The sequence below is a fragment of the Talaromyces stipitatus genome, genomic scaffold (assembly GCF_000003125.1).
Source record: "Talaromyces stipitatus ATCC 10500 scf_1105507295549 genomic scaffold, whole genome shotgun sequence".
In the NCBI taxonomy this organism is placed as follows: Eukaryota; Fungi; Ascomycota; class Eurotiomycetes; order Eurotiales; family Trichocomaceae; genus Talaromyces; species Talaromyces stipitatus.
Genome location: NW_002990117.1, coordinates 2,143,504 through 2,167,338, shown reverse-complemented (window position 1 = coordinate 2,167,338; position 23,835 = coordinate 2,143,504). Strand labels below are relative to the sequence as shown.

General features: G+C 48.0%; 11 protein-coding genes across 12 annotated transcripts, besides 2 other annotated features; 3 read left to right on the top strand and 8 right to left on the bottom strand.

Annotated features, from left to right (window-relative positions):
- Positions 1-179: 179 nt before the first annotated feature.
- On the top strand, positions 180-1,068 carry TSTA_016570 (uncharacterized protein; the record flags this gene model as incomplete). The annotated part of the gene is made up of 2 exons (XM_002483769.1): positions 180-696; positions 759-1,068. 2 exons carry the CDS (start codon positions 180-182, stop codon positions 953-955), a joined length of 714 nt encoding a protein of 237 aa, XP_002483814.1. The 3' UTR covers positions 956-1,068.
- Positions 1,069-1,318: 250 nt separating this feature from the next.
- TSTA_016560 (alkaline phosphatase Pho8) lies at positions 1,319-3,384 on the top strand. The gene is made up of 2 exons (XM_002483768.1): positions 1,319-2,870; positions 2,929-3,384. Exons 1-2 carry the CDS (start codon positions 1,340-1,342, stop codon positions 3,186-3,188), a joined length of 1,791 nt encoding a protein of 596 aa, XP_002483813.1. The 5' UTR covers positions 1,319-1,339; the 3' UTR covers positions 3,189-3,384.
- Positions 3,346-4,294, bottom strand: TSTA_016550 (uncharacterized protein; the record flags this gene model as incomplete). Its single annotated transcript, XM_002483767.1, has 2 exons — positions 3,346-4,103; positions 4,162-4,294. 2 exons carry the CDS (start codon positions 4,292-4,294, stop codon positions 3,346-3,348), a joined length of 891 nt encoding a protein of 296 aa, XP_002483812.1.
- An 809-nt stretch (positions 4,295-5,103) lies between these two features.
- TSTA_016540 (uncharacterized protein) lies at positions 5,104-6,910 on the bottom strand (the record flags this gene model as incomplete). The annotated part of the gene is made up of 2 exons (XM_002483766.1): positions 5,104-6,622; positions 6,762-6,910. The coding sequence occupies 2 exons, from the start codon at positions 6,908-6,910 to the stop codon at positions 5,104-5,106; spliced, it is 1,668 nt and encodes a 555-aa protein (XP_002483811.1).
- A 422-nt stretch (positions 6,911-7,332) lies between these two features.
- TSTA_016530 (cell wall glucanase (Utr2), putative) lies at positions 7,333-9,426 on the bottom strand. Its single transcript, XM_002483765.1, has 3 exons — positions 9,059-9,426; positions 8,560-9,000; positions 7,333-8,499 (listed from the first exon to the last, which is right to left on the bottom strand). The coding sequence occupies exons 1-3, from the start codon at positions 9,168-9,170 to the stop codon at positions 7,730-7,732; spliced, it is 1,323 nt and encodes a 440-aa protein (XP_002483810.1). The 5' UTR covers positions 9,171-9,426; the 3' UTR covers positions 7,333-7,729.
- A 1,304-nt stretch (positions 9,427-10,730) lies between these two features.
- Positions 10,731-10,752: a microsatellite.
- Positions 10,753-10,864: 112 nt separating this feature from the next.
- Positions 10,865-10,934: a microsatellite.
- Positions 10,935-11,019: 85 nt separating this feature from the next.
- Positions 11,020-12,505, bottom strand: TSTA_016520 (uncharacterized protein; the record flags this gene model as incomplete). The annotated part of the gene is made up of 3 exons (XM_002483764.1): positions 11,020-11,276; positions 11,336-12,329; positions 12,401-12,505. The coding sequence occupies 3 exons, from the start codon at positions 12,503-12,505 to the stop codon at positions 11,020-11,022; spliced, it is 1,356 nt and encodes a 451-aa protein (XP_002483809.1).
- A 1,018-nt stretch (positions 12,506-13,523) lies between these two features.
- TSTA_016510 (proline oxidase, putative) lies at positions 13,524-15,267 on the bottom strand (the record flags this gene model as incomplete). The annotated part of the gene is made up of 2 exons (XM_002483763.1): positions 13,524-13,644; positions 13,730-15,267. The coding sequence occupies 2 exons, from the start codon at positions 15,265-15,267 to the stop codon at positions 13,524-13,526; spliced, it is 1,659 nt and encodes a 552-aa protein (XP_002483808.1).
- An 800-nt stretch (positions 15,268-16,067) lies between these two features.
- On the bottom strand, positions 16,068-17,052 carry TSTA_016500 (peptide methionine sulfoxide reductase). 2 transcript variants are annotated; one of them, XM_002483761.1, is made up of 4 exons: positions 16,978-17,052; positions 16,662-16,925; positions 16,281-16,599; positions 16,068-16,220 (listed from the first exon to the last, which is right to left on the bottom strand). In XM_002483761.1, the coding sequence occupies exons 2-4, from the start codon at positions 16,921-16,923 to the stop codon at positions 16,187-16,189; spliced, it is 615 nt and encodes a 204-aa protein (XP_002483806.1). In that variant the 5' UTR covers positions 16,924-16,925; positions 16,978-17,052; the 3' UTR covers positions 16,068-16,186. The 2 variants fall into 2 exon arrangements, with proteins under 2 accessions (XP_002483806.1, XP_002483807.1); XM_002483762.1 differs by having other exon boundaries at positions 16,662-17,052.
- Positions 17,053-17,384: 332 nt separating this feature from the next.
- On the bottom strand, positions 17,385-20,662 carry TSTA_016490 (kinesin family protein; the record flags this gene model as incomplete). The annotated part of the gene is made up of 2 exons (XM_002483760.1): positions 17,385-20,400; positions 20,460-20,662. 2 exons carry the CDS (start codon positions 20,660-20,662, stop codon positions 17,583-17,585), a joined length of 3,021 nt encoding a protein of 1,006 aa, XP_002483805.1. The 3' UTR covers positions 17,385-17,582.
- A 480-nt stretch (positions 20,663-21,142) lies between these two features.
- Positions 21,143-21,923, bottom strand: TSTA_016480 (uncharacterized protein). Its single transcript, XM_002483759.1, has 2 exons — positions 21,866-21,923; positions 21,143-21,796 (listed from the first exon to the last, which is right to left on the bottom strand). The coding sequence occupies exons 1-2, from the start codon at positions 21,866-21,868 to the stop codon at positions 21,332-21,334; spliced, it is 468 nt and encodes a 155-aa protein (XP_002483804.1). The 5' UTR covers positions 21,869-21,923; the 3' UTR covers positions 21,143-21,331.
- A 103-nt stretch (positions 21,924-22,026) lies between these two features.
- TSTA_016470 (uncharacterized protein) lies at positions 22,027-23,412 on the top strand. The gene is made up of 2 exons (XM_002483758.1): positions 22,027-22,558; positions 22,622-23,412. The coding sequence occupies exons 1-2, from the start codon at positions 22,105-22,107 to the stop codon at positions 22,786-22,788; spliced, it is 621 nt and encodes a 206-aa protein (XP_002483803.1). The 5' UTR covers positions 22,027-22,104; the 3' UTR covers positions 22,789-23,412.
- The last annotated feature ends 423 nt before the right edge of the window (positions 23,413-23,835 follow it).

Sequence of the window (23,835 nt, the reverse complement as noted above, 5' to 3'; positions counted from 1 at the left end):
TTTGATATGTCGTAGGTCAGTCACCTTACTGTGGAGACTAGAGTAAAGCAGCGAGAGACTAGCCCAAAGCGGACAAGCGCCGAGCTATTGAATCATCCCAATCAACTCGCCGGAGTTGCTAATCCAACTTTCATCTTCAACAGCTCAACACTCCAAACTTTCGCAATATCATTCCCACCATGCTTTCTCCATCTCCACAGCTTCTACGTGTCTTGCGCACGTCTATAGCAAATGACTATGTCTTAACTTCCGGCCCATCCCACCCAATTCGCCACTCTTTAAGCTCCAGGCTATCATACCGCAAATACAGCAGTGGTAACACCAACATCACTCCTCACAGACCTTCTCGGGTCGCACCTCGTTCGCAACCCCCAAAGCCACAAACACACGATCGAGGGCCGCGGTCCGACGAAAAGACCCAAACAGATTTCGCGGAGCTGAATGTTTTTGGGAATATTCCTACTCCCGCGACTGCGGTTGATGCATGCTTAGATGATGGATTTCATTTGGATAACGGTGTGAAAATTACCAATGGCGATGGTGTCTTGCTTGTAGCCGGGGAAGCTTTTGCTTGGCGGCCATGGCAGTCATTGAAGAATACGGACAATCCCAGGAAATCCATGGTTAATGAGAAGGGGCAGTTTGAGTTACCGGAAGAAGCATGGGGACTGTTGAGTCTGGTTTGGCCTCGGCCTGGTAAGTAACTTATCCTGTGGAAGTACTCTAGTTTTGTATGCTTGTGCTGATTTCTTTCATAGATATTTTGATTATAGGCTTAGGATCGAGCATTATCCCGTTGTCACCTCAAACGAAGAGACATGTCAACTCTTTGGGAATCAGGGTCGACGTCCAGGACACTCGCAATGCGTCAGCACAGTTCAATCTACTTGCTACCGAACGAGGCGTCACTGAAGTCGCGGCAGCTATGATTCCAGTGGGGTGGAGTGCTCGATAGGGCACTGGTCAAATTATGCATTTGTACTATAGAAACTCCCTTTAATCCGGAAAAGACATGTCAAAAAATAAATAATAAAATGTAGCAAGGGCAATGCGAATAATTCAGGATTCACAAGAAGACAACGTAAATAATATGCAACGCCAAGACTGATACAGCTGGACTCCTTATTTTATGGGTCAGGTCACAAGCTCATCCCGACGATCCAATGCGGAGTTACTTTCTCCCATCGTTCTCACATCTTCCTCACGCTGAACTACGTACTTCGCAATCTCATCCCTCTTGTACCTAGTCTTCTATAGATTTTTTTCTTTTTTCCTCTGTGGCAACTTGGACGTATACAGACTGACGCTACACTGATATCGACCCACCGGCTTCGGCAACATGTCACGCGAGGAGCCGTTGCTCGCTCCACGCCAGTCCTCCGAGCACTCCTCAATCCGAAACGAGGACGAAGAAGACGCTCTATTGACAGGCGAACGCACGCATCGCTCTCAAGATGGTTCACGCAGAGATTGGTCGTTCTGGCGACAGCTGGGATTGTTTGTCTGGTCGCTCGTAGCAACAATGGCTGTTGTCATCCTTGCAGTGATGTATCAACATAGGGTAACCACACAGCAACCTGGACCAGACGACCTCAGCTGGGGACCGGGACCAGGAGGTAAACCCGAGGGGAAAAGGAACATAGTCTTTATGGTTTCGGATGGAATGGGCCCTACGAGTCTATCCTTGACCAGGAGCTTCCGCCAACTCGAGCTAGGTCTTCCCGCAAACGATACTCTAGTTCTGGATCGGCATCATATCGGTACCTCGCGAACACGTTCCTCGTCGAGTTTAGTTACCGACTCAGCTGCCGGTGCGACCGCGTTTTCATGTGGACACAAGAGTTATAATGGTGCAATCTCTGTGTTACCCAACCACACGGCTTGCGGAACTGTGTTGGAGGCAGCACATCTTGCGGGCTACAAAACGGGATTAGTGGTTACTACTAGGATCACTGATGCGACACCTGCTTGCTTCGCTTCCCATGCTAACAGACGTGAGTATGAGGATTTGATTGCGGAGCAAGAAATTGGCGAACATCCCTTGGGCCGGGTGGTCGATCTGATTCTTGGAGGTGGACGATGCCATTTCTTACCGGCAGAAGTCGAGGGTGGTTGTCGCGCAGATGATAGGGATCTTACCAAGGTCGCGCAGGACAAGGGCTTCCATTACATCTCAGACCGAAATGGGTTTGATGGATTGAACGTCGGCCAAAATGCCAAACTCCCTTTACTGGGTCTGTTTGCAGAAAGAGATATTCCTTATGAAATTGATCGTCGATTCCAAGAAGACACATACCCTTCTCTCGAGGAGATGTCTCGCACTGCGCTGGCTGCTTTGAAAAAGGCAACTGAGTCAAGCGAACACGGCTTCTTCCTTATGATTGAAGGTTCACGAATTGATCACGCTGGTCACGGAAACGATCCTGCCGCCCAGGTACATGAGGTCCTCGCGTACGACAAGGCGTTTGCAGCTGTGTTGGACTTTATTGAGAAAGAGGATACCCCGACTGTGCTCGTGGCCACTTCTGACCATGAAACTGGTGGTCTCGCAGTTGCTCGGCAATTGCACAAGTCATACCCTGAATACAAATGGCTTCCCGATGTTCTTGCGAAAGCTAGCCACTCTTCTGAGTATCTGGGGCGGAAGCTGAATGAGTATCTCAGCTCGTCCAGCAAGAAGGATACTCTCGAGAAGCAGCGTGACTATGTTCGCAAGTCACTCTTGAAGGAGGGTCTTGGAATCGAGGATGCTACTGATGAAGAAGTTGGCTCATTGCTTCAGCCTGACAATGAAGTTCCATCGAGCTACTTGTTCGCCGATATTATAAGCCGACGTGCCCAGGTGGGGTGGACTACCCACGGGCATTCAGGTGAGTTCGATACGAGCAAAGGGCGTCTAAAATGAATATTGACTGACTGCTTCCTCAGGTGTCGACGTCAACATCTACGCATCATCCACGAAAGACGCATGGCCACTACACGGGAACCACGAGAACACCGAAGTGGGTGATTTCCTAGCTGCCTATCTTGACCTCGACGTCGAAGCTGTCACTCAGAAATTGCAAGAGCAAGCCTCATTATCGTGGTTGGGTGATCCGCTTGGGGCTGATATCCGCGTAAACCAACTGGACAGTTATCATGGAGATTTCCGCAAGCGAGGAGAAGGTTGTGATTGTGGTCAGCATTAGATATCCGACTGTTTACACTGTTAAGGGACATATTGCATGTCATTGATTTGTATCTTTTTGGCACACATGGCGTTCTGGGATTCGTGCGCGGTATATAAGATTGTTGTTCTCGTCAAGTTAGTATTATACAGGAGTTATATTATATCATGTTTCCTACTTAGCCTGGTATATATGGAGTCAATTTTCGAAGTGATGCAAATAAAGGCCTCTCTCCTCGCTTCACTCGCCATCTGTCAGTCGACTCAAACAATTCCCAACAGTCTTCGACAGTCCACCCCCAAAGCTCCAAAAACCTCTCCGTAACCTCATATCCGGACGGATCCCATGGCTCTTTCCAAATTACAATGCCCGTCGTCGAGACACGATAACCACACATATCATGACATAGTTTGAGATCGTCGATAGAATCACCCGCTCGAATCACGTTATCGCGCAGCTTCGAGATCGGGATAAGATCCAGCCAGGGATGATGAGGGATCGTGTACTGGGTTATAGTCGGTTGCAATGACGGCGGTAACTCCGGATTTGTCCCTTTGGCGACAAATTGGGATTCCACAGGTCCCAGATTCAGGTACTGGTTGAATGCTGATAGTGCATCGTCATGCATATCGCTGGCCTTGTAGCCTAGGATATCTCTATTGGTGAACAGGGCGCGAACTATGTTTAGCTGCGTTAGTCCGAGCAGCAGGTCGGCCCTAGGGGAGCCGTTGGCGAATTCGAAGCGAATTAGGGTTTCGAGTTGTTCAAGAGCAATGTCTGGCTTTTGAGAGCCGCAAGCAGAGCAAAAGCTGATATGGTTGAGTGAGCGAGGAGGATTGGATGTGGATGTCAATAGTTGTTTAGACTCTTTTTTTGGTGCTCCTTGAAGAACAAGTTGTTGCTTTTGTTGCTGTCGTTGAGCTCGCTGTCGGCGTCCTATGCATGTCAGCACACAAAGCCCTAACCGGGCTTCCGTAGTGAGGTCAAGACTGACTGTGAGCGCGTTGATTGAGTCGATTCTGCAACGTCTTTCTCAGTTTCGGGTCTGTCACACCGATCCAGCTATCCAGTAATTTAAATGGCACATCTGGTCGCGTCCAGTTTACTTTTTGTGTAGCCGGCTCCATCTTGTGTCTGAATACCAGTGGCGGGTACTAGTTCACTATAGCAATGACACTCCAGTGATCTCTAAATCAAATATAATGCTGACACCTGCAGATAAGCTTTCACTTTAAATATTTTAGTCGACGATGAATCGTCCCCACTGACGCGCTATGTAAAAGATTTGGGGAGTCTTTCGGGGATAGGAACGGAGGTAACGCAACTAAAGCTTTCGAATATTTGCTGAATAATGAACATCTCAAAGCTTGGACCTGTATCAAAAAGATTCCATGGCAGAGTGTTAGCGCAAATTTTCCAAGGCTCATACGAATGAGAATTTCTCTGCCATGACTCCACTGTGTCCGCCGGTTTTTCGTGTATCACGGAAAGTAGGTGGTGGAGTCTATGCTGTTATAAGCAACGAGCATCATGGAACAACATTACGCTTCGTGTTTGAGACCGACAAAGTATATACCTATTACCTAAGTGGTCTTCGCCTGCTTAAGAAGTTGTTTATATGTTAGGTATTTTTGGAGTCATACTCTGGAGTATTAAGATGGAATATTGTCATTTCTGAATTTACCTATCTACCAGTATACAGGCTGTGTCGACATCCACCTCAGTGGACACCAAGTCTGTATACCCAAGAACCTCAATAAATACATGAAAAAGTGGGCAATTGCGGCATCCTGTTTTTTACTTGTACATTCTTTTTTTGTATGTTTTATAATCTTTTTCTTGCTTCCATCTGTTTAATCTGACTGTCACCTTGAAGACGTGAGTATATCCCTTCTTGCCAGAGATACCTCGAATGACTGCGTTCGATGAGGAACTCTCAATCCAGGTACATCCCGTCCATTGACTCGCTGTGAATACGCGGACGAGGACGTAACGCAGTTCGCCAACGTTCCGGCAAAGGACCCTGTACTCGCGCACGCTTGCGGGACCGACCAGAGGTAGACGGAGTTGGAGGACCAGAAGGCGAGCTGCGGCCGGTATCAGTTGTCATTCCGGGGGTGCTCACATAGTCACTTGGTTCTGTGGTGGAGCACCGATGAACCGTGAACGGATCATCATCTTCTTCCTCCTCGCTATCAACGCTCGTGCCGGTCGTCACCGTGAAGTTGTCGAGATCATTGCCCTCGTTGACAGGCTCATCGACATCCTCTTCGAGATCCCATTCCGCATCCTCATTGGCATCCTCATCAACATCCATCGTCGATTCAACGTGTTTGTCCAAGAGACTAGGTGCATGTGGAGATCGTGAGGCAGGGGTAGGGGACCTGGCACGATTACGAATTCTTTTGCGAATCTTTCCTTCCACTATCCAATCAACCTTGTATTTCTTGGGTGTGGGACGATCACCATTCTCCGAATTCTGGAACAAAGGCGGAATACGTTGCGGGCCGTCGCTATTCTCATCTATTGCAAAGACGTCAGTAATCGGCTCATGGCTCACGAACCGATGTGGACAATTAGCATAGAAAGCCGCACCATAGGGACGGTAGGTATTCCGAATTGCTTCCACCTCTTCGTTATTCGCAATGATCATCTCGTTCATCTTTCGCAAAACGATCTCCTTCACTATCTCATTGATCATGATCTGCTTAGGACCATTTGGAGGATTCGCCCAAGGTGGCGGCGGGAGGTGAGATGGGAAATTGGTATCGTCGACAGAGTCAACGATTCTGGATATGCCGTTTTCCGAGTTCACGTTCTCTAACCATGTGCTGGCTATTTTTTCGGCTTGACACTGAGCTTCACAAACGAAGCGCCAGGCATTGTCGTTCATGACTTCATCTTCTGTGAGGCCATAGTTGGGTTGAGTTCGGTTGATGAACCTCACGTGCTCAACGGCTGCAGTACAGTTGGCACATAATCCCACAATTGGAGGCTCAGAATCGATCGAGGTGGTGGATGATTGATCGTGCGGCTCACTCTGGACAGGAGGTTGCTGTGCAGTTGGCAATGCTGCGCCTTGTTCCCCTCCCTGTGGTGCTGCAACTCCATAGATGCCTGGCTGTCCACCAACCTCAGCTTGTCCATAAATTGCAGCTTCTGCTCGCTGTCTAAGTGCTTGCAGTCGTTGAATCTCGGCCAGCCGCGCCTTCTGAGCTAGATACACAGGACTAACCTCATGCTGTGGAACAGAGACAAACCGAATGACGTTCCCAGTCATTCCAGATCCAATAACAGGTATAGTAGGCATACAAAGAGGACCTGGATTGCCACCAGGACTAGGATTCATGGGCACAGTTGAGTAATTAGTCAAGGGAGGCACACGGGCAAACTCCTGACGAATATGAGCTGCTGGGCACATGGTGATGATCTCATAGTCTATATGCTGGCAGAGACTATGATGATATGCCCCGAAGTGACACATTTTGTCCCTGGCCCCGACGAGGCAGGGACTTGGATATCCGTCGTTCGGAGTTGTGATATGTCTTAATGACAGGGGTAGAATGACTCAAGGGTCGTTTGTTGGCTTAGTACTGTTCGAAAAGATCGTAAACCAACTCCACGAACTCTTTGAGGACGATAAGGAAGAGAATAAGAACGAGGAGACCAAAGAGAAGCTCAGCTTGAGGCAAGATAGTCGCCACAATGTGAACGACAAGGGTGACGAATCTGAAGAAGTTCATCGAAGGTGTCTGAAAGACTGGGGGTGGTAGAGGAGTGGGAAGAAAAAGGATCGAGGGTGAGTAAAGAAGGACTTGGAGAGAAGGGAGAGTCGAGGAAGGAAAAGAAAGAGATAGAAAGAAGAGGAGGCTTGACAAACAGAAAGGATGGGGAATGAAGCCTAAATCTATTAGGCTGCGTGACTTTATCGTCATGACGATAGGTGTGCCCTTGTGTGCTGGGAAGTATTCAAAACAATTGTTTGGTATAGACTTGATCACAGTGATTATCTGGGTGCAGCTGACACAAAGTGAACAGCAGGCGGACCAATATATCACAACTCTGGGGTTGTGGACTTGGCCTAGAGAGATGACTCAAATAGGAAAAAAGCAAGAATTTCCTGTTTGCGTAAGTGTGTTTTACAAGCCCTGGACACCTCCAGCAGTCGGCCCTCTCATTAAACCATCTCACACATGCCAAGTTGAGACTCAGTATCTTTTATTCAAAGCCAAAAAGAAAGTACATTTGTGAGCGCCTGCGTCATATTATCAAACCAACCACTTGTGTCCAGACTGTCAGTAGAGGGACCAACGCTTTGCAGAACAAAGCATAATTATTGGAAGTATCAAATAACATTCATCATAGAAATATTTACAGTATCACAAATGCATGGCATTGTAGACAATAAATGGGAAAGTCAAGAAGATCGAAGAGTAAAAGAAGGTCAGAAAATTATGCCATATAAGTCAAGCTTTGGCGTTCAGAAAGGCGGGTATTGGGAGACAACACGACAAACAATTCTCGTGTATAGATAAATATACATCAACCATGTGTTAGATAAATTACAAAGCGACCAAAGCGACGACTGCAACGAGAACAGCAAAGATTGAACTCTGGAGCATGTTTTCGTTGACAGAAACTGTGCCACTCTTGGGGTTGGAGCCTCCACCTTGGCTGAAACCAGTGGATGTTGGCGCACTAGACGACGTTTCCGATGTCGATGATGAGGACGACGACGATGTGCCGTTGAAGCCGGCGCCTGAGTGAGCTCCGTCACCGCCATTTTGGCCAGGAACACTGTCTGCGATAGTCGAGCTGGATTGGGATGCCGAGGCTGTAGAGGTAGAAAAGCTGGCGGTCATATTGAGACCAGTGTCGGCAAAATTGGCCAAGACAGTGTTGTTCTTGACAATCTGGACGGTGTTGTTTGTGGCCGCAATATTGTTGTAGATGTAGGCATTGCCGTCCTTGACGCTAGGGGCCCAAGAAGGAGGGTCGTAGCAAGTGATGCTAATGTTGCTGAAGATGGCATAGTAGTATCCAGGATTCTGCATATCTTGACTGTTCCAGTCAATCTCACCACCAGCCCACTCAATGACACCCTGGGCATTGGATGCTAGACCACCAGGCCAGAGAGACAATTCGAGACGAGCAGGGGTCTGAGGGAACATGTACTGGTGGGTGGTCTCATTGTATGTCTCTTCTCTCTTCAGCACACGAACAGACTTGCCATCGAGATACCAGGTCACGGCGTCCGGAGTCCAATCAATCTCGTATGTGTGGAAGTTCTCGAAAGAGTTGGAATCGATTGTAGCATTAACTCCGTGGTGCCCTACGAAACCACTATTAGTACGTAGTCTCGCGTTCAGTACAGAGAGTGGAGACAACTTACAGTCTGGAATACCCTGGAAGTAGTAGTTGGTCTGGGCAGTCTGCAAGTCCACACCAATGAATTCATAATCAATCTCGTCTTTCGCGTCGGACAATAAGATGAAAGCAGTAACAACACCGGCATCACGAGAAGTCTTGAAGGTTCCTGAGACCTTTCCGTACCAGATGTAGTGGTTGTAGGCTACCAATGTACCGACACTGCCATTGCCCATGGTGAGGACCAGGTTTCCATCGTGGACAATTGGGGTACCACTGTACACCCAGTCGTACTCGGTAGAGTTTCCAAGGTATTTTGTGTTGCTGGCCAGGTCGTCCATGCTGTCGAAGGAGTTGAAGTTCTTGCTCTGGCAGATGGGCTCTGGAGTGCAAGAGTCCAAGGAGAAGGAGTTGACGGGGTCGCAGCCGCCCAGGCAGTAAGCGCCAGTACCACACTCGCCGTATTCTACAAGACGACATCTCAATTAGTTTTCGTCGCATCAATCGAAGCAGCCGGCACTTACGAGAACAGCAGGGTGCGGAAGATGGGCACTGAGCGCCACTACCACATTTGGCGCCAGCAGAGACTACCGAAGCAGTCAAAGCTGCAACGGCAAGAGTAGCGAGACGAAGCATCGTAGCGACAAACGAGGCCAAAAGGTGAAATCGACGATATTACTTTTCACGGGGAATCCACGCGTGACCGGAGAGCAAGAACAAATGGAGGCTGAACTGGGGTACAAGTATGGACAAGGAAAAGGGGCGGGCGGGCGCGCAACGGCAAAACGTAATGAGGGCCAATAACGACTGACTATAAGATGACGAAAGAGAGTGGCGTCTATAACGAATGCAAAACACCCAAAAGGATGAAGACGTTACAGGTTGTCAGGATAGTCAGGATCGAGGAGATGAGGCAGGATTAAAGTAGGAAACCGGTACTCCAGGAAATTCAGGCAGAGCCGTGCTAGTTTCAGGCAAGGTCTTGGTTGAGTTCGCCGTCCGACTATCCGATAGCGAGACTAATCAGGAACAGGCCTAGCTCGGCTGGATTATTCCTGGTTATTGGCTGAGAGTCTAAGCGAGAAGATACTTATGGCTTCTGATTGGTGGGAGCACTGTCTTTTTCATGTGGGACATTGATAACGGCGGCCAATGAACGCGGGGTTCTCATGTGAGGTGCGCTTACCAAGGCAGAGGGAGGGGCAGGCTATTGGCACGAACGATTCCACTTGCCAAATCGGGAGCTGAGGGTTGTCCCTGTCTTTGCAGTTGGCGGCGCTGTGAGACATGCTAAGCCTAGTATAGGATAGTTAGATGAAATGAACTTCATCCTTCTTCTTGCTGTTTCTCTCTTGTCGCCTCTTCGTCTGTTTCGCTACTGCCAGCCTGCTTGTCGACCCGTCGGAGGCATGCCACTACGATCTCACGTCTCTTGAACCCTCGCGCCAAAGATGGGCGTACGCCTATCTGTCTGGCGCGCATATGAACCCCCGGGTTATGCGGGTAGACGCGCCGTACGGTGGTACTGAATGCAAGGGATATCGCCAACTTCCGACGCATATTTACGTATGACTTCAAGTGACTTTCGACTGAACTACGACGCGTATACATTTTCCCCTATATGCGTTTAGTGTCTCTTCCCGCCCCCAATTGCTATGTTACAACCAACGGCAGACGTCAGGCCAGGGTGATAGCAGCAGTCATGACTTGCAGGGATTGGATCCGAGCATGCCCTGTTGGTACTGGCCCCCAACCCTAACCCTCTTATTCGTGTCTTGTAGTTAGTAATCAAACGTTCGGTGTACTCCGTAGATAAAGCAAACAGGCGTTTTCACTATGTAGATGCTGACTGCGCTCTGATTGGACTGCTCGGTCCATATGGCTATCTCCTCCCTTCAAGTCAGTCAGTCCCTTGATAGGGTCCTCCTTCCCTTTCCCAACATGGTTGACTCTGTATGTTAGGCAACTACCTCACCTTATGTAATACATTCAATCGTCAACATATTTGCATGGGTTTTTGGAGTCTACCTCACTATCTTCTCCTAAAACAAGAACCAACCACTGCTTGACGCTCGACCCATCTCATCGCTTGCACAACGTCCAAGGACAATAGTATGTACTACCCAACACCGCTTCGCCAAGATAAGTGTCACCAATACATCTCCAAACAAAAGCAAGAAAAAGAGTCATATCATTAAAAAAAAAAAAAAAAAAAAAAGTTCGAACAGCTGGCCAGCCAACAACGAGGTCTCGACGATCCTTCAGTCTTGCGAGAAGACACCTCTCTCGAGACTAGGCAAAACAAAAATGTCTTAATAGACTCGGCTCTCAGAAAGAGAAAAAAGAAAGAAAGAAAGAAAAAAAGAAAGAAAAAAAGAAAAAAAGAAAGAAAAAAAGAAAACAGGAACTAAACTTACGACGGTTGAGGACGGTCACAACACCACAGGCCAGCACCAATCCAACCACATCGCCATTGTCTTCTGGACTACTTCCTCGACTGATAGTACGGACGGCCGTTGCTGGGACGATCTCCCGCCGCACCGTTGGGTCCAACCCTGTTGAACGCACGGTGTGGTGGTATCATGTGGTAGCGCAACTGGGTCGTCAATAAGAGGTCTTTTTCACACGGATCGGACGAGTATGACACAGCTAACTCGTGGTAGCAACCACGATTCAACTTCCAATTCAAGAAAGTCTGCATTACCTTACGGGCAGTTGCCACACTGAAAAAGACAGCAGTGGCTATTCGACAAACGTCAGTATTCCTCGAAAAGGCAATGCGAAGGAAAGTTTTAACTTACCATTTCCAGTATTGAACGCCCATACAAAGTCGACATTGGCGTGACCAGCCACATCCTGCACCTCACGAACCCATTTTTGGAAGCTTGTGTGATCGGCGAACAAACGCGACTTGACAAACGTCAAGCGCCGGCGTTCCCGATGGGGGTGAGCCATACGCCTAAGCGTCTCAGTCCATTCCATTGGGTTACCAAGGGCGACCGTCCAATTTCCTGGTCCAAATACCGATTCCTGACGAGTCGCAAGACACTCTGTGTTCCGATCAACAAAAATCTGAGCGTGCAAGGCATACTGAAAAACAACGACCACTTCCTGGTCCTTGTTCATGGACATATCGTAGATCGGCCCTTCATGGATTTTGGTGGAAATAAAACTTAGGACGTTTTGAATGCTGCGAAACGGTCCTTTGATTACAACAATACCTGCCTTGCCATCCTCCAGGATACCATGAGTCTCGCTGTCATTTTGTTGGCTTGCGGCGCCAGTGGGGAGCATCTCTGCAGTCTGCATAGTGATCTGGCCACCATTGTGACAGGGAGCTGCATGTTGCTTGACACTTTGGTTTGCGCGAGATTCAGCTCGTTCAGAGGGTTGAGTCTTGGTCAAAGCAGGACTCGAACGTGGTAGGGGTGGTTCAGGGGGTTGAATCCTGGACAAAGCAGGACTCGAACGTGGTAGAGGTTGTTCAGGGGGTTGGATCCTAGACAAAGCAGGGCTCGGATGGGGCAGAGGTTGTTCAGGGGGTTGAATTCTGGTCAACGCAGGGCTCGAACGTGGCAGAGGCTTGTCAGAGCTGGACGATGCCGAAGCAATTTGCGCCCAGCTAGTTTCAGGGACAGACATTGCCGCAGAAACTGGCAGGTGCTGTGGTGCTCGTTGACGATGATCATTTTCGGCAGCCTGTGGATGAGCTTGTTCAACGCTCATAGCAGTTGACTGGCCATTCGTGACCCCAAGACCACGTCTATGGCTGGCACCGGGAAGAGGGATCATACCCTGATCGTCGAGATGAAAGTCAGTTTATCATGTGTCATCAAATACTATGAACTTCAAAGAATGATGCTTACCTGGATTGTCTGCTGCTGCAGAGGACGCTGGGAGGCCGGGGTCGATTGGATCTGAGCCATCGCGTCGTAGTAAGTGTTGACGAATGACATGCTCAATTGGCCCATTTGATTTGCCTGGCGATGACATCCTTGGCTGCGAAGCTACTGAAAGTCAGTCTTTGGTCTGCCAACGTGATTTTTTTTTTCGTCCTCGTATGATGAGGGATTTGAACTCGAATTACTCACACCTTCAGAAACGTAGTTCAACTCATGCAATGCCGAGTACATATGAGCATCGAGGCCCTGGGGGACCTCGACAGGAAGGCGTTGATCCATTTAAGTATGAAGATTCCCGAGATAAAGCTCTTGAGCTGATTTTTTCTCGCGATATCTTCGTCTGAGGAAGTAGATGGGTACAGGAAATAATACAGGCAACGCAGGGATTCCAAGAAAAGGACGAGTCCAACAAAGGCTTTGTGGGTGTGTGAATATCCGGTCACACCAGCTTCTCCGGGTTTGACAAGGAGAGGATATGCACCAGATACAAAAGATGAAGATATCTCTTTCAACATACACCAAGAGACAAGAGGTGAAAAGAGGATGAATGAAGAAAGAGAGAGAGAATGGGCTTAAATAGGATCCTAGAAGAGGATGGTTTGAGTAAGAAGAGAGGAAAAGCGTGGGTGGCCGTGGGAGGTCGGAGGAAAGAAAAAATCTTCACATACTGGTGATTTTGACAACCAAACGTAGGTCAAGTGATTCCGTTTGTCCTAAGTTCATTTCAGTTCATTTCAGTTCACACAACAAAGACTTTCAGGGAGGCAGCGAACATAGGTGTTTCCGGAGTATCAGAACACCACTGAGGCTCCCATTGGTGTACAGTGAATGTGGCGGTAAAAATACTACTCAGTCAGGGGAAATTAGAGCGTAACGTTGCGCTGTGTCTGTTTGCTGTTTACTGTCGGGCATAGCTTCAGGGATTTCAGGAGGTTACATCTCTCTCGAGTGTCTCTTGTCTTCGGACCGCCTGCATAACATCAACTGTAAGTGGGTATATCTGAAGAAATGATCCTGTATTCTGTATAGATGTCTAACTACCTATCCGAAATCACTTCGCCGATCTCTCTTCAACAGCTTCAAATATCTACTTGCAGGGCCGGAATCTAAGCAGCTTCAAATATGCCATGATCAGGTGAGGGATAAAAGATGTTGATGACATGTGAATGTTGACGAGATCAGAATGTGTGGCTTCTCGGAGACTCGAACTGATAAGTTCAGTTTTGGCTTGTCGGAAAACAGACACACACACAGTCCGAATCGGGCCATCCGAATGTGCAGCCTGAGGCTCACATCCCTCCCATCCAGGCTCGCCGCTTCAGCTCCTTCCACATAGCCGTCCGGGTATCCTTGGTTCTTGATGCCGCGTCTCTATTCTCATGACCTCTTCGAAGCAGATACTTGGTACATTCTCCCACAGTGCCCCAGACGAGATATTTGTACGGTTTAGGGGTTTCCCCTGTCCGGCCTCGGGATGCCGTGATCATGGACTGTCGGACGAGCGGGCAACTAATATCATCCGCCATGCCTTGAAGCTGTCCATAGACCATCTGGATCGATGGCTCACCTCGTCTGGACTGTTCATCGCGAAGAGCCCGGGCCTTGTCAACCGACGCCCGATTATGGCTTGCCAGGACTAGATCGGCCTGAGGAAAGGCGCAAGAAGACGAGCCTCGGTCCGGCTCCACGAGATCGTTATATTTCCTGGTCATGAGACACTTTGCAATAGCGTCATAGGCATCGTCTGTTTGCTGTTTGGTCGTCCAGAAAAGTCGTCGAGGATCGCTGTTGAGATATGCGCCCCGGACAAGCTTGACGCCCATCACAAACGATTCCCTTTGTGCAATTGAGAGATGGCTTGCTAGCGTCTTTGGCGTTGATTGGCGATAGGCTTGATATGTGTTGTATATCAGTGCTCGGGGCTTGCCCTGGATGGTGAAGAATTTGTTGTATCTCCGTTGTAAGTCCAGAACCCAAGAATCAATTGTGTTTTGAACAGCATGCTGCTCAGCGTCAAATAGAAGCAGGATCTGGCGGTCTTTGGCACGGTCGCAGATCTCATTAATAGCTTCCTGCAGGTTCGGAGACGGTGGTAACCCCTGAACGAGATGTCGAAGTGCCTCTCGGCCAGCACCGGTGAACTTCAAAGCTACAAAGTCCCCTGCATCGGCGAGATCGACTGTTTGCATTGTGCCTTGCTTCCATTCTTGAATTTCTCGCAGGTTCTGCTCGCTTTGAGACGTTTCTTGTTCTGCAACATCTTTTCCGGATTGATGCTCAAACATCGATGTCTCAGTCCCATCCATGACGACTTCCCTACCATATCCTAAAATCACGCCTGCAAATCCCAACCGTTTGAGATCTGCAATCGTCTTCCGAACCTCCGTGGGCGTCTCACCAGCACAGAATTGCGAGTAAATCGTCTTGCGCAGAATAGCGTTGACAATAACATTCTTATTTGGATCAAGGATCCGTGACTTTGAGTTAGCCAACACAGAAAGAGCAGCGAGAGCAGGACCCAACAAGAACGGCACAGAAGTGAGCGTTGTAATTGCCAAGGTCCGTATGACCGCGCTTAATGGTAGGATTGACAGTGCTGATGTAGAATCTGTCTTGTTATAGCTTTCTTTTGCCCCTTCATTTATGATCTTCGTAGACTCCTTGATATCAATTGCTGTTGTATCTGTCGGCGTTGGCCTGGTACTTCCGACATGATCATGATGCCGAGGACTTGATGTGCTATACGTAGCAATATGAGTATACCAAATCTGCGTCACAACTCTGTTTCTTAGACTGCGGCTCAATGCCAGCGGTGACCTCGAAAAGTACATATTCAATACCAAATCCTACCGCCTCGATCCGGCATCCAGAACGTAAATACCCAACTCTATTCAAACCGTATATAAACTTCCGCGTAGAGCATAAGTCAAATATGAGAATTGTATTAAGTATATTTCCAACTTCTATATAATTAAGTTGATCAACTTGTACCACAGCTACTAGGTACCCGGCTACATATATATATCCCTTCCGGATCGGGTAACTATAACCACCTTCAACCCCAAAAAAGGAGGGGAATATCATCACCGGCCCGGTTGAACCATTTATCTATATGGAGAACTGCCTAGTAACCGGGGCCAGGTCATCCATGCCTATTCATATAGTGTTGGTGATTACCTAGGTATGTGCTATGTGGTCCTCCGGGTGGATATATACTACCTCATTTATATATCGAAGTGACGGCTTGATTGGAGGAAAAATCCAGCCATGGATGAAGTGTTTGGTATATTGGCTGATAAAGATGTCCATTTTATGATTCTACAGTAGGTGATAGGTTCATACGTCTTGATATACACCGATTTAATTGTATTCGGATGCCAGATATGTAGGTAGTTGTAGATATCGGCGTTGTCGGAAGGAAGTGCGAGGATAGATATGCTAGCATTGCCGGCCAAGCAGCCCGGTCTTGAATACTGTATATCTATCATATTACCTTATTTATGGTTAATCATCTTGCATATGAGGGTATTTATCCTTGATAAGGTTCTGTTCTGATGCTTCTTTCTGAATTGAGACTCCCCTTCATCTTGTTTATCGCGATAGTGGGGTAGAGATAGATTGATTTTTGGGATATGCTTACAACACCACATGTAGTTGAAAAGTCTAATTGCGAGATTCTTAACAACAATCAGACAACTTATAGTAGATTGCTATATATTCATACTCCCATCACTACAGTCTAGATCGGAGTCAATCCGAAAGAGGAGGAAGATTCCTCAAAAAGCTAGAGAAGAAGTCAGCCGGAATGCCCACATACACGGTCAAGGATAAAGAAAAAACCTACTGAGAAGGACACTCATAACCACTAGGATTATTATGCAAGTAAAGCTGATGATACTCCTCCGCATCCCACCACTGTCCCGCAGGCACAATCTGCGTCGAAAGTGGCTGTTTATACCACTGCTTCGCGACTTTATCTGTAATATCCTTTGCTATCTTGGCCTGTTCCTCGTCGTGGGTAAAGATTGCGCTGCGGTATTGTGTACCCACGTCTGGTCCTTGTCTGTTCTCGGTCGTGGGGTCGTGCATGCGGTAGAAAAATTCGATGAGTTGTCGGTATGTCACAATGGAGGGGTCGAAAATCACTTGTAATGCTTCGGCGTCTGCCATCATCATCTATAAGCATACCCGATCCCAAAGATAGGGAAAAGGGAAGTGAGCATACGGCCTGTATTTCCAGTACACACAGCCCGATACGTCGGCGAATCTGCATGTCCACCCGCATACCCAACTTTGGCATCTATCAAACCTTTCCCATTCCCGAAATGTTTGCGATATAAGTGTTCAACTCCCCAGAAACAGCCTGCGGCTAATGTGGCCTTTTGTGCTTTGTCCGGCATGATGATGGCGTTACGTGGGGTGACGGAGTAAGCAGGAGTAGAGGTCGTAGATAGAGGACGGAATAGGCGGGAGAGGAACGAAGTCATAACTTTTTGACTTAGAGATAAATAGAATATAAAATGAGGATGAACTGAACGTACGATATAAGACTTATATATCAGGTAGAATGGATGAATGGTGGCAATCAGTAAAGGAGAAAGCTCTAGATAAAAATACCTGATTAGCCTTTGGAGATCGGAGAGCTTCGTCAAGCCGATTCGTAGCTCTATGTACCCAAGCTATATGTCTGTGGCGCCACAAGCTGGTATCTGAGACCAAGATGGAAATTGATTATGGAAACAAGAACAACCAAATCTCAATAATTGTTGTTGTGAAGTTGAAGCTTAGAAATTCAGCGGTGGCGTCATCGCCGAACAACCTTATTCGCTGACCAATCGGTAATGCTTCTAGAACTACTCAAGAAGGAAAGACTGTGGATGTATTGACAATGAAATGGAATATTCACAAGTCTGATAGAACTAAAGGATAGGATCAATGCCTGATGATCACACAAACAATAAGAGAACAAACAGTATAAACACAAAGGAGAAAGTAAAAGGAAAGAAAACCAAACGAGTATACGCCGAGACCATATCCCGCTATACGCCTTCAAACACAAACGCCGTCATCCAAAACATTCATGGATCTATAGGGTTGAACAAGACCCATGGAGACATAAAAACTATACAATATCGTCCTCCTCCATTCACCTCAAAGCTCCTCCTCGAATGGCCGGACCAAGACTAAAGCGTGACTCCGGGCTTGTGCTCGTGGGTGCCATGCTCAATCTAACGGCATCACGACTTCCAAGACTGACTTCGCGAGGTCGCAAGTCACCGCCCATGGTAATCCGTCGAGAATTTTTGGTGACTGAAACAGCACGTGGTCCGAGGACACTGGGCCTAAAGTCGTGACTCTTTTCGCTCTTGACCATGCGTCTAGCCTCAGAAGCAGAGAACAATGCGCTTTCCGGTGGTGAGCTACCAATATTCCCTGTTGCGGTAGGGCTTCGGCGTCGATGTGCCCTGCTTACCGGAACGCTTGATGTGCTGCCACTGAACTGACTTCCGGAAATACGACGCATTGCAGCATTGATTCTCATCGCATCCTCTTTGTCGGCTTTCCACGAGTTTTTCCCATTGTCAGAGGAAGGGCTGCTGCTGAGGTAACTCCCACTAGGTGATCGCACGGCGATACGAGACGGTCTCTCCACAGTTGGCCTGTTCAAAAAGCTGCTGTTCTCAATGCTGCGGAGAGGCGAATGCTCGTCTGATGAAAGGCTGGTCATCGTGGGAGGCACTGGCGAATCGGGCTTTTTTGACAGAAATCCAGTCTTGAAGCGATTATTTTTGTTGGGTATTACCAGCTCTGGTGCTGGTTGAATTGGAGACGAAGAACGAAGCGACTCATCAGGCTTGGAACCATAGACTGCAATGTCTCTGGGGATTGGGGAGATTCTGGGGAGGGTCGGCTCATCGGAGGATTCAACCACGCTTGTATTGGCCTTCTGAGGCGTCTTCTCGAATTCGGCAAGTGATCCGTCTTCCTCGTCATCCTTCCATCTCACGGCTCTTTTGCTGCTGGTCTTGGAAACCGGCGGCTTCACAGGGGTGAAGCTAACTCCCTTTTTTGCAATCCCAAGCTTGCGTCGCCGCGGCGTGTTCTTCACTGGAGAAGTAGGAACATGTGGAGGAATAGTTGTGACTGGCCGCAGAGTCTTGGGGGCAATTGCGACAAGACTAGACTTCCTACGGCGGAACGAAGTGTCAGCCTTGGGCGTAGGAGGCATCTCAATGGTAGGCATCTTGCCGTCTGGTTTGACGACATTTGAGACAGAGGCAACACAAGAAGTCAGCATCTTGTGAAGTATCTTCTTGCCAGCTTCGACAGCTTCTGCCTCCGTGAGCTGCATGATGTTTTCAATCGAAGATACTATTTCGAATTGTGCCTGAAGGAGCATCTGTACGGTCGACACATCGCCAGCTTTGTCTTGTTCAGCGACTAGAGACAGCATTTCGCGTTCCGCATTCGCCCTGAGCAACTCCGCCTCACGTGTAAGGTTGGCGATATCCGAGTTATCACTGATATCGAATTCCTTGAGTTGTTGGATACCATGCTCGAGTGCTGTGTTGATAGGTCTATCCCAGTTGTTCTTTGAGATTCGTTGGTTGAAATGATGACGAGTATTTTCCAATTCGAAGAGGATACCCTGTGCCGATTTGCGAATGGCTTGCAAGTTTTCCATAGGCGTTTCGCTCTCGCACGACGCGCAAACTTCCTCAAAGGCAGCAATCCAAGAAGATAGCATAGCAATTCTTCGGCTAACCTGTCTCAACTTGAGCATGCTTGTTGCTTTTTCTTGTCGCTCTGCTGCGGCGTTCTCGTAAGCATTCCGTAAGCGAGCCACGCTTTCGCGGACCACAGCTTCCTTCTTTTCGGTTTGTTTTCGGAATTTGGTGAAAGCAATTGATTCATACTGCTTTTGCTGGGCCTTGAGCTCGTTGATAAGAGCCATCTGTTCATCGATCTTGACCAAGAAGTCTTTCACATGGCGATTGACATTGTACACATTCCTCGTCACCTTCGTCTGGATATTCTTGGCTCGGTTTGCGTATCGGAGAGTATTCTGAGTTTCGTCGAAGTGCTGGCTTGAAGGACTGACGCAGACAATCATTACCGTCTTGCAGTTTCCCCCAAGGGAGAATTTCAACAGACGGGTCAACTTTGAGTTTCGATAAGGGATATGATTCCGTTTCCGAGGGTCACAGAGCGCATTGATACAGCTTCCCAGAGCAAGCAAAGACTTATTGATGTTTGCTCCCTCCTGAAGCCGCTCACCTCGGTTCCTTGTCGCGCTTGCACGTTCACTTCCGGCAAGATCAATGATACTCAAAGTGGCCATGGTCAGCGGTTCCTTCACGTCTGCGTTGCGATCTTTCTGTGCGATGTTGATTTGAAGAACGGCATGGGACCGAGATGAAGTGGCGTTGGCTTCTGTGGGTGACATGGTACGACACTCGTTACCGCGCATAATCATGTCCATGACCTGCTGGACATTCTGCGGGTGATGACTCGATAGTCCAGCTACCGAAACTGCTTGATTAGCATCTTCGCGTAGCATCAGACCCTTTCGCTCTCCGGTAACCAGCAAGTCTCGGATAGTTTCGTTGTAGATTTCAAGGTACGAAAGCGAAATTTCCGTCACTTTCTCCTCCTTTCGTTCTTCGATTCTCTCAAAAAGTTCTTGCATGGTCAAGAATATGATACCGGGTTGTTGAGCTGTGCCGGTGATGGTATGTGTTTTACCGCATCCCGTAGCACCGTACGCAAAGACTGTTGCATTGTACCCATCTAGAACGCTGTCGAGAAGACCTCGTGTTGTAGCCTCGTAGACTTCGGCTTGCGTAGTATTCTCGTCAAAGATCCGGTCAAAGGCAAATGTCTGGTCTTTGACTCGCTTGCCGTTGGGTACGACGCTGCGAGAGAATTTCTGAACGGGATTATCTTCGGGCGGATCAAAAACGCTGTTTATTATTCCTCTGTTAGCGACAATATGAGAAGTTCACATAAGACAAATACATACAGGCATTTGTCGTCAACGACTTTGATTACTGGCCGAATCCCCTTTTGAGCAAGTTTCGGGGTGCTGGGGACGCCAGCCAGCGAACCGTCACCCAGGAAAAGCGGCGTCTCGTCGGATTTAGAGAGTTGAGCAGCTTCTCGGATAGTAAAGGGGCGCACTCTGACCGTCACCGAAATTGATGACGCGGCGCTAGATGCAGCCATGCCGAGATTGAGCGTCTTTTATTTTTGCAAATCCGGTCAAGCTGTGCTGCTTGTGTACAGGAACAGCAGTGTCGAATGTGCTGGTGGTGGTGTATCGTGTACCTCCTCTGTGCCGGAGGAGTAGAAGGGAGCGTTGCACTGTTCAGGTCGAACAGTTGAATTGAGTAGATGACGATGCGATGTCAGATTGAGGAGAAGTTGAGTGTAATTTAAGGAATGTTCCAGTGGAGCAGCCCTGAGTGTAGGTTAACCTGTCTGATGGAGATCGCCGGCCTGTTTGTTCTGTTTGGTGATGTTGCTCGTGTTGTCCGGGCAACTACCGCAGTGCGTGTATATAAGATCTACTCGAGGGGCGCCACCTTTCTCTATTGTGTTAAATTTAATTTCCACACACTTTCTGCTACGACGCAATTGAAATGAAACGTGCTCTAAACGATACTCGATTCCATGCACTTTTTGAGCATTTTCTACTCAAAATTATGGCAATGAACAGTGCCCAGGGGTTAATAGCAGCCAAAATCTGTAAATAAATATCTCTTTTGCAGATTGTACGGTACAACAGTGTGTAAACTGCGAATATATGCGCCACCAACACCAGGAACCTGTCACCAGTTCACTTAGAGCATAAAAATGGGACTTTTTTTTCATTGAGTGGGCATCCAGAATTGATTACTGAAGCTCTTCATCATCAAGCGATGGAATCGACACGTCCCATCCGGGATCTTCGAGATCCTCATCTTCATCGCTGTCCTTGCCCTCAGAAGCCTTCCTAAACCGAAACGCAATAGCTTGACCATCGCGAATGTTAGCTGCCTGTAGACTATCAGTCAGCGCGCCTTTCTTCGGTCGTCCGGCGCTCGGTTTCTTTGTTTCGCTATCGCCGTTCTCATCGACCTTAGGGTCTATACGAACCCAGCCTTTCTCGAGATCATTTCGGTCGATAGGTGTGCCGAACTCTATCTGTGAAGCATCATCGGGAATAGGATCGCCGTTTATCTGTGAGAGACCGCGCGATCTGAGTGCGCTATGTAACTTCTCTTTTGTGGATTGGATTGATGCTTGGGCTGGAAGCATCAGCATTACGGTTGTCTTGTGCTTTTTGAACCGTAAGGTCCAGCTTAACGGATCTGGGGACTGTTACATGTCAGTTAGAATATAGGCGTCAGGAACAAGATAGGTATTTTCTTTTTGCACAACACTTACCATGATGAATGCTTGAGAATGGGGTGTTGTTCAAAGATATAATTCTCGAGTATCGCGGATAGAAAGTCTAAACGGGTTAGGGTGGAGAACCGTCAAGCTTTGGCTTGGCTTAGCTTTGTCATATGATCATCGCAAACAACTCGACTGTCGGTCTATCCTCTATCCCCGTCTTGTTTTTGTACTTTGAACTCTCAAGAAAGAAATTTGTCTTTCTATCCAATTGATTATCTACAAGCAACATGGCAGAAACTCATACGGATCGGACCTGGGGTGAAGAACCCGGTCTGGTCAAGATTCTACATTGGTACAAGCTATTCGACTCGACTACACCACCCCGACTGGGCATGGATATTGATAAACGCCTACCCCTAACAGCCTTCACTGCTTTCTCGGTCGGACTCGGCGTTGGCGCAAACCACGGAGCTCGAAAAGCAGCCTACCAGTTCCGAGCGGAAAACGCTCACAGATTCCCGACGACGTCGACCGGATGGTTCCAATACCACAAAACGAAGAATTACAAGGCAATTGTTGGTGGAGTGTTTGATGGATTCAAATTGGGGACGAAATTGGGGGTCGGGGCAATGGCTTTTGTTCTCTTTGAGGAGACTGTGGACTGCGCTCGTCGTGACCGTCGAGATTTCCTTTCTACTGTCATTGCTGGCCTGTCGTTTTCAGGAATCTATAGCTTGCTAAGTAAGGACCATTTACACTGCAACATCATTATAGTACTCTGCTGATGCTGTTCGCGTTCTTTAGCTCGTCACGATATCTACACCGCCGCCCGCACAACAAAGCTAGGACTTAAGCTAAGTTTAGTGTACGGACTGACTCAGGACGCTCTTGCTACAATGAAGGGCAATCGTCCGCCATACATACAGTATCTATTCGGGCCAGGCAATTCCGAAGTTTCCAAGCTTGTGTGAGAGCTCGCGCGCTACGATGGAAGCGGATGATATCTCAGTCGAAACGGCAATTATCTAGACACACGACAAGATCCTTCGGTCCTATGTCTAATTCTGGATCTATTGGCATAACTGCTTCCGGGCGGTATGGCATTGGAGAGAGCAAGTGCTAAAGTCGTGCTTTCAGAGTTGCACATAACACGGCAATACCTCTCAATGATCGGCTAAACTCGAGAAGCTGGCAAGGCAAGTCTTTCCGCGCACGTGGATCAATTTGGCAACGATTGACACGTGACTTTCCTCAGTGGGAGCAATTCTGTCATCCCACATTTTGTTTCGAGATCCATGCCTACGGGGGACCAGCGCGGATTGGATGATGCCAGCAATCTTTCAGGAACAGTCAAATGCCATCGCTGCTCTGCTGTAGGCTAATGCATGCCATGTTCCCAGAACGTCGGTGGGGGCCGGTTTCACCTGTTTGGGGCCGATGGTTAGACGACTCCTGGTTTCTTTCTGAAGGTATCCCTGGCGCCGACTCCAATTGGCAGACAATAATGAGCTTGTATAATAATGAACTCGATTCCAAATACAATGTCGCATCAAAAAATATGTATATATGCCGTAGAAATAGGAAAGAGCCTGCACATTTGATGGCAGAATGGCCCCCATTTGATCCCACCTCGTCAATCCCTCTAGCCTGGGAAAACCACAAAAAGGCACCACTTCTTCATGACAAAAGGAAGGATGACCCACGGAAGGATCCCGTTAGTGGTATGACTGATTCGCGGTCCCAGCACGTGCGTGTTGCTTGATCAGGCCAACAAGAAGCCGAGAAATGCTCAGAAGTGGGAATTTTCATTTATTTGATCTTTCTTTTCATCTATTTTAAACTGTCACAAGACAAGGTTTCTTCTAGAAGACTTCTAGAAAATACTAGCGCAGGTGCTTGACATTTGCGTGCATTTTATTTTTATCGCTTTTTGATAGGGATTTCTTTTTGATTTTCTAACCAATTAGGATTTTCGTAGAAAGTACGTACGTAAAATGTGCAATAACACGGAGCATATT

What these genes read in the sequence shown, in the direction of transcription:
- TSTA_016530 (XM_002483765.1), bottom strand. Translation starts at nt 9,170, where the DNA reads ATGCTTCGTCTCGCTACTCTTGCCGTTGCAGCTTTGACTGCTTCGGTA. An exon ending in TTCCGCACCCTGCTGTTCTC is followed by an intron (nt 9,001 to 9,058) that starts GTAAGTGCCGGC and finishes GTCGTCTTGTAG; the next exon opens with AATACGGCGAGTGTGGTACT. An exon ending in CTTCCAGGGTATTCCAGACT is followed by an intron (nt 8,500 to 8,559) that starts GTAAGTTGTCTC and finishes GTGGTTTCGTAG; the next exon opens with GGCACCACGGAGTTAATGCT.
- TSTA_016500 (XM_002483762.1), bottom strand. Translation starts at nt 16,923, where the DNA reads ATGACTTCGTTCCTCTCCCGCCTATTCCGTCCTCTATCTACGACCTCT. An exon ending in GTGTACTGGAAATACAGGCC is followed by an intron (nt 16,600 to 16,661) that starts GTATGCTCACTT and finishes TGATGATGGCAG; the next exon opens with ACGCCGAAGCATTACAAGTG. An exon ending in GGTTATGAGTGTCCTTCTCA is followed by an intron (nt 16,221 to 16,280) that starts GTAGGTTTTTTC and finishes CTTCTTCTCTAG; the next exon opens with CTTTTTGAGGAATCTTCCTC.
- TSTA_016470 (XM_002483758.1), top strand. Translation starts at nt 22,105, where the DNA reads ATGGCAGAAACTCATACGGATCGGACCTGGGGTGAAGAACCCGGTCTG. An exon ending in AGGAATCTATAGCTTGCTAA is followed by an intron (nt 22,559 to 22,621) that starts GTAAGGACCATT and finishes CGCGTTCTTTAG; the next exon opens with CTCGTCACGATATCTACACC.
- TSTA_016560 (XM_002483768.1), top strand. Translation starts at nt 1,340, where the DNA reads ATGTCACGCGAGGAGCCGTTGCTCGCTCCACGCCAGTCCTCCGAGCAC. An exon ending in GACTACCCACGGGCATTCAG is followed by an intron (nt 2,871 to 2,928) that starts GTGAGTTCGATA and finishes CTGCTTCCTCAG; the next exon opens with GTGTCGACGTCAACATCTAC.